Below are 8,050 nucleotides of genomic sequence, written 5' to 3' on the forward strand. Positions count from 1 at the left end.
ACATTGGATTCACAATAGATTGTGAAGCACATGGATCGAAAAGGCACTTTTAAATGATTTTATATATATTGACGACTTCTAGTTGCTCCCTCCATTGTAGTGAAGCAGAGAGCTATATGTCCTCTCCCATCAACAAAAAGTAACAAATGTTAATAATTCAATCAAGTTATGCACCGCTAAATTCATTCATGTAAGCATCAAAATCAATTTATGAGTGTTTATAATTCAATACGCTTCTAAATTTAGCAATGTTTGTACCAGACGAAGGGCAGATATTGATGTGTGTTGGATGAAGAACGAAAGAGATCCAGTTATAATATAGTTGCACACAGATAAAATTTGCAACATTAATCCCATTAAGTACTGGTGGTTTCTCTTGGAAATAAACGAGCATGAAACAAACAAAATACAAAATCCAATCCATCACAAGCAACTAACTTCCTGCAAATGTTTTAATCTACCCAGGACATATCGTGCTCTTCTAAATAACCGTCGGGACAACCTGTGCAATTCGAAGGATGAGTGCCGACAAGAATGACTCTGGTGCTTGCCGGATTTGTAGGCGCCGGATAGTTTTTACACTTCTTGCAATCCTTATTGCAGCAACCAGGAACAGCCTTTCCATAATGGGGATGGATTGGCCGGGCATCATCTAAACTGGTAGCTTGGTTGTTCTTCACTTCCTTTGCCTCCATCCTATACACAACACGAACGCCAACCTCTTTCACTTGAAAAGCTTCAGTTGTAGGAACTGAAATGTTCAATACATCGCCACCTTCCAGCTGGTGATCCTCAAACTTCCAATAACTTAACCATAACAAGTCCTCGTCAACTCCTGGAATGCCAAGGATTCTCGGGCAATAGCTCCATTTCAAATTCTTTGTTTCAATGCTAATAATAGTGTGTAAGCCCCAGTTGTCCCCCATGAAAGATGGAGCTATTAGAGCATTAGAAGGATTGGAAAGTGCAAAAACAGAACACACCGACAAGCCTTGAATTCTTAAATGAACATCAGATGGTATAGTAGTAAAAGAAATTGAGGATCCTATGTTCTTGTGATTGAAACTTGTAGGAATCTTGCTTCCCCGCATAAAAGTGGATAGCATACGACGTTCGTGCAATACCTATGCCCCAAAAAATTATAATTTAAATGTTAAAAAAGTTAACACACATGAAGATAGACATATATATACATCTATATATAAAGAGGGGGGGAAGAGGGAGCACCTGGGGACAAGACATCCGCCTTTTTACGACTACGGTGCTTGAGAGAAGCTCTACAGGTGATTTCTCCACAGCTTCAGAGTCGCATAAGCCCAAATTGTTAATTAGCTCTACATCAACACTTTCTAAGGGTTCCAACTTGAATAGGCCCGCAACCTCCATTAGACTCGAACAACTTCCATAGCCTAACATTGGGAAGATGCCCTGTGATTCAAAGCTTATTTTTTCTAGCAACTCACTTCCATCAACCCGCAGTAATTCTATATTTTTCGGCAAACAATCAACGTTCTTAAGCCTTGGGCATGATCGCAAAAACAAATGTTTTAGTCTAGAAAGAAACCTGATGCTTTTCGGGAGGCAATACATTGCATTATTGCTCAAATTTAATCTGAGCAACGAAGATAGGTTGCCAAATTCACCAGGGAAACCGTCATCAGATAAATTGCAATTTTCTAGACTTAGATGTACCAATGACTGTGGAAAAGAAGCCCGTGAAGTTTCTGGACAACTTCTTAGACTTGATTGCCAAGGCCATATAGACAAAGGCCACGCTTTGACCTCCGGAGTGATACAAAGTAATTGACTTATTCTAGTTCCATCTGCATGGAGCACTGTCAAAGAATCCCTATTACCCAACTCTGCTAAAATATTTTCAAGATTTGTGCAAAAAGAAATGTCAAGTTTTGCTAGAGATTTTAGGTTATAAATGATTTCAGGAAGCTTCCTCAAGTTCTGACAATTCCTCAAGCTTAAGAAAATAAGTTTTTCTAGGTGCCCGATAGATTCATGAACCTTAACCAACCTTGCACAGCTTTCAAGTATAAGTCTCTCGAGATTGGGCAGCATCAAGAAATTAGGAGTCTCATAAAGGTTATTGGAATGACTTAGATTAAGGATTTTCAATAATACAAGGTGCTGTAAAACAACAAAAGAGAGAGAAAGTTACTAATTTGATTAAAAATATTAAAATATAGAAAAACAAAAACAAAAAATAGGGGGATGGAAATAAGAGACAAACCTTCGCTCCATTCCAAACCTTTTTCAAGCAACTATAAGGCATTTCAAGAGCAACTAGCCTGTCCAAAGGGAAATCATCAGGAATCATTTGTAATGGGAAACCTGACCAACACAACCATCTCAATCCCTTGGGAAATTTTTCATAATTTCCACATGGTTGTACATTGCTAATCTGCAGAAGTTGTAGATTGGACATCCCTGCAAATGCATCAACTTCCAGTACTACTTCATTTGAAGTTTTTGTAGCAATGCCTACAGAGAGACTAGAGAAGAAGGCAAAGGGATATCTCTTGCGCTTGTTTGACCAACTTTCTCCGTGGGGCCCAAAATCATTCCATTTAGCTCTATCTTCCTTTAAGAAATGGGTATCAAAAGTTAGGCCTCTGATTTTTCTTGTGCCCTGAAAAAGAAGGGAGGAGAGGAAACATTGATACATAATTAGAAAGTATTCATTCACAAATATTTACAAATATAAATGAGTACGGTTAATTCTTACAATTTTTTCCCTTAAGACATTAAAGGAATCCTCGTGATTCCAAAGCCTACTACGTTTTCCTAATGCCTTGGGTGATTCTTGCCGAACAATTTCCCTTCCCATTTCTTGAATCATTTGATGCATTACCAACTTGTTATCTGTGTCAACTGCTAACAGATTTCTATCAATGAGGTTGTGAATTCCAATCAATGCATAATAATCACATCCATCTAAGATTGTTATTGCATAGTCTTTGTCTTTTCCCACAAAGAAGCAAGCAATATCAAGAAATAAATCTTTGTCGTGATCATCTTGTAAAGAGTCGTAACTTAGTCTTAGTTTTTTAAGAATTTCACTGTCAGGAAGAACTTTCAATTTTTGAAATTGACTTTTCCACACATCTAAACTTTTTCCAGACATTGAAGAACCTAAAGTTTTAAGAGCCAGCGGGAGCCCATTGCAATACTCTACTGCCCTCTTTGAGTGCACCAAATAACCATCAATAGAACGGTTTTGTCGAAAGGCATACCAACTGAAAAGCTCTAAGGATTCATGAGGATTCAACTCATCTACCTTGTGTATTTTGCAATGTTCATGAGTTCTTAATAAGTGTTGTCGTCTAGTGGTTATGATCATTTTACTACTTGGAGAAAGTGAATCTTGCATTCCAAAAACTGCATCTAATTGTTCTTCTTTATCCACATCATCAAGAACTATAAGAACTCTTTTAGAACCTACAACTTGTTTAATCTTAACAAGCCCTTCATCAACATTGTTTCTTTTTTTCTCCTTTCTTCCTCTTAGAATATCTGAAAGAAGCTTCCTTTGTAATTGAATTAAGCCATTTTGTTGTTCTGAAACTTGTCTTATATCTGCAATGAAACTGCTACCTTCAAATTTGGAGAAGTTTAAGTTGTACACAAATTTCGCAATGGTTGTCTTGCCAATTCCACCAATCCCGCAAATGACAACAATTCCAACATCACTTCCTCCATCTTCTAACCACAAATTAATCATTCTGGCACGAGAATGCAGTCCAACGAGGTATGGGGCAACATTCAAGATTGTTGGCCTTAGCTTGTTGTCAATTGCTTTGACAATTTTTTGAATAAACTTTGACTCGTACCTATGATTTGCAATCAAGATAAATTGTAATATTTGTATATTCACTAAGCATGTCATAACTTGAATGTGTTAAAAATTTATTTACACATAACAAACAAAAAATCAAAGTTATTATTATCACAGTACCCTGAATACTTGTATCAATTGAAAGTTAAAATTAATAGCATTGAGAATATGTTAAAAAATAAAAAAGTAAAATGAAAAATAACATAAATCTTAGAAAATACGATGATATGGTAACCATGTCTAATGATACTGAAATCTCATTTTTCAAAAAATAGGAATCATTCTTCATACCAGAGGTTTCTCTTGTTTCCCATCTAACCATCGTAATTGAGTTTTATAATCTTCTTGCTAGATAATGCAGATGCAAGGCTGTCAATGAGTTGAATTTAATTCGAGTTTAGATTTAGATTTGACTTGTAAAAATCCAATCAATTTAGAGATCTAATATAGAGAGAGAAGAATAACCAAATTTGATATATTTAATAAACTCAAGATTTTATCAAATCATCATAATTAAAACTTAGCTCAAGTTAATCAATTTACTAAACATTTTTTTTATACATTCAAGCTCACCTTGCCTCACCCACCTAACCTCAGTCACAAACGTCTATTCTCAATGTGTTTTTATAAAATAAATAGTTATATTAATTAAAAATGGGATGCTTAATGCATGTTGCGAGACAAGAAATTCTCTCTTAATTTTGTCTCATCTTGCTCCAACATAATACTATTTAATCTTATTTTATAGTTTAGGTAACAATTTTATTATCTAAAATATTTAAAATACTCTTGTATTAATTAATTTTAATCACTAAAAGTATTTTAGACATTTCATATAATCAATAAAATTACCATTTAAGTTAGTTATAATTAGAGGTTATAAATTTAAATTTTGTTAAATAAATCTTTTAAACAAAAGTTATATTACATAAAAGGTCATTTGAAGAAAATTAAAAAAAAACGTAACGTCAAATTATATGTTTGCTTAATAAATAAGATAGATAATATTATACATATATGGATATATAATATATATACACATTGGATTTGACCATTGACCATTAAATCTCTCTTCTTTCTAATTTAATTGGCCCAAGCAATTTTTTCAACGTTAGTTAGGAAACAAAAAGACTATTCCTATCTAGTAATTAGTATCCTCTTATCACAAAAACTCTAATATATGTCCAAAATTTCTGCACAAAGCATTCATTCAATTGTATAACGCAACTTGTCTTTGTTGAACCTTACACTGGACACCTTTTGAGGTTTGACCGTCTGTGCGCGTGCTTCCAAAGCAAAAACAATAATATATAAAAACTAGAATTAATCTTTTATTTAATAATTTAAAATTTAAAATCTTAGTTTTGAGGATCTTTATGCTCACTGATTAAAGAAGAACAAAATAGAAAATTCGATAGAAAAATAAATCGATAGCAAGAGAATGAGAAGGATTTAGAGAGATTAAGGCAGGGAAAATGAGAAATATTGATCTAGAGAGATTTATGGATCCATCTTAACATGGTGAATTGTTTCGAAAATTAAATTTAAGCTTGTTTTGTGATTTTGATCAAATTTAGATTAATGCTTGTGATATTATGAGATTATTGTCCAGATTTGATGGTAGAGCCATTTGATTGAAGGTGGTTTGTTCATAAATTGACATTGACCATAGATTGTGTGATGTAAGACTTATAGATTTACTACACGTCCTAAGAGAGCCCATAATCCTATATTAGAAGGTAGTACCAGTTACAGCTCCACTTAAGAATAGATTTCAAAGTGTGTTAAAAATTGATTTCCAAGCTAAAAGCACACTCATGCACTAAAAGCATGTTAAGAATGGATTTCAAAGCTATGAACTATGATAAGAAGTGGAAAAGAGAGTTAATTTACCCATCTACTTGATTATGTAAAGCCATCCCTGCCAAATTAGCTGCTTCCCCCAGTGCTTCTCTCCACCTTTTCAATTTCTCCATCCATTTCTTTGCTTGACAGTTTCCTCCCTCGAATTGTGCTTTGTGTCTCACGAATGCCTCTCCATAATCTCCTTTTTGTTTCCTAACCTCTGATGGATCCACGCCATAGAACACAGGCAAAACCATGTGGTGAAAATCCTCCCTCTTTCGTCTTTCGAGCATCATCACGAGCTCATCAAGACACCAACTAGAAGATGCATAGTTTTTAGAGAAGACAATTATTAAAACCTTAGACTCATTAATTGTCCTCTCCAACTCAAGCTTGATGTTTTCTCCTTTCTCTATCCCATCGTCGCTTCTAAAAGTACGAAATCCGGCATTCACCAGGGCTGTATACAAGTGGTCAACGAATGTCCAACGAGTGTCCTCACCTCTAAAGCTCAAAAACACATCATAGCTACTCCAAGAAATAGAAAAAGAGGTTTCGTGGACTTTTGTTGTAGTCATTTAGTAGAATTGAAAATCGAAAGACTAACTAAAAATCCACCTTAATAACGAATTGTAGAGAAAACTTGAGACTTAGTGTGCCTCTTTTGATTCCACAATGTTGGATTGAGCATCATCAACTCTAAAGAAATTTGGAAGGATGAAAGGACGGACAAATAAGTAGGAAAACTTCTATTTTGAAGTCAAATTCAACTGAAATTTGCATAACAATGCTAGGGTTTCATATACTTATAGCAGAATGGGAATTGATGATACTGTCAAGAGAGAGAGAGAAAAGCAGAGGACGAGAGAAAGACAAGCTGGGGCACACCACGTGGTGTTGTTGGTTGGAATGATCTCAATCAATACCTATACATAGAGTTATAGACTTGAAATCCTATTCGTGATTGGGTTGGGATGGTAATCATAGAGATAGAGGTCATTTTCTTGATTGGGTTAGCCAAAAAAAACTACTAAATAGATATACATTTAGCAAAATGCTTATTTATAAATAAATAAAATTAAACTAATTTAATCTAATTAAATTTAGATTGACTCTTGATTCTAAAGTCTTCAAAATTATAACAAAATAATTAAAAATATATAACGTGTTCAAAATATTAACGTAAATTATAATATTTGTAACTAACAATTAACCACTTACACAAAGTAAACATATTTGACTAAATAGAAGTAAAAAAACATAGCAAATTTGAGGAGATAAAACCCTTACTTTTGTTAGTAGGGTCAGGTCAAATTTATAGACGAAATGATCTTATTTGATCTAAAATTAAATTAAATTAAAAAAATCAATACAAAAAACTAATTCAATTACATTAATTCGATATAATTTTCTAATTTATTCAAAAAATAAACACCACCAAAAACAACTGTTAACCACATGTACCATGGCGTATTTCTTGTTATCTTGACTATTCCATAGCACTATTACATGCCATTGCGTAAGAGACGGGCACGAAGACAAAGGAAGTAGGAGTGTAGGAGGAGAGAGAGGAAAATAGTTCTTTTTGGAAAAGGTAAGGGTTTCTCGGAGAGAGTGAGGGTATTTTTTTTTTGAAAAAAAGATGTTAATTATTATATATATATGTAATTTAATAATTTATATCTATTTTTTTCAAATCAAATTATTACCCAATTAAATAATTTTTAATCATATTCACCGATTTAATTTTGATTTGATTCTCCATAATTTCGATTCCAATTGCCATCACTAATTAAGAGTAAGGAGGTGTTAGAAAATGGATAAAGGAAATACGAGCGTAGGAGGAGGATATGGAGACGAAGAGTGAAGGCACTAAAGGTAGACGCGGACCGCGGCGGAGAAAGAGGAGAGAGAGAGGAAAAGAGTTCTTTTTTGAAAAAGGTAAGGGTTTCTTGGGGAGAGTGAGGGTATTTGTGTAATTTAATAATCTAGTTGGACGGACCCGACTCATTTATATAGAGCTAGACAATGGGCCCCAGCTATGCGGGGTCTACCTAGGCCAACCCGTTTGGCATGCCTACTATATTATAATATTATACTGCAGACATAAAATATATAATTTAATATAACACAATAGTATATTATTATATGTAATAAAATATAACATATATTTTTATACATTATGATGAATAATTGTGATCCATCTAGGTTCTTGTGTTGTGAGCAAATTGTCATTGTGTGGCTTTTTTAAATCTCAATTTAATATTCAATTTTAGCCTTTCCAGAGTGATTTGATTTTTTTTTAAATTTTTAAAATTTTATATTATATTTATATATAATTTTTCATTGAAAATATAT

At 33.6% G+C, this 8,050-nt stretch overlaps 1 protein-coding gene across 1 annotated transcript; it reads right to left on the reverse strand.

The window, feature by feature from the left end:
- Positions 1-226: 226 nt before the first annotated feature.
- On the reverse strand, positions 227-6,689 carry LOC127813544 (disease resistance protein RPV1-like). The gene is made up of 5 exons (XM_052354562.1): positions 5,741-6,689; positions 2,738-3,842; positions 2,243-2,641; positions 1,228-2,139; positions 227-1,124 (listed from the first exon to the last, which is right to left on the reverse strand). The coding sequence occupies exons 1-5, from the start codon at positions 6,268-6,270 to the stop codon at positions 453-455; spliced, it is 3,618 nt and encodes a 1,205-aa protein (XP_052210522.1). The 5' UTR covers positions 6,271-6,689; the 3' UTR covers positions 227-452.
- Positions 6,690-8,050: the final 1,361 nt, after the last annotated feature.

The sequence above is a fragment of the Diospyros lotus genome, chromosome 11, assembly GCF_014633365.1.
Source record: "Diospyros lotus cultivar Yz01 chromosome 11, ASM1463336v1, whole genome shotgun sequence".
NCBI lineage: Eukaryota > Viridiplantae > Streptophyta > Magnoliopsida > Ericales > Ebenaceae > Diospyros > Diospyros lotus.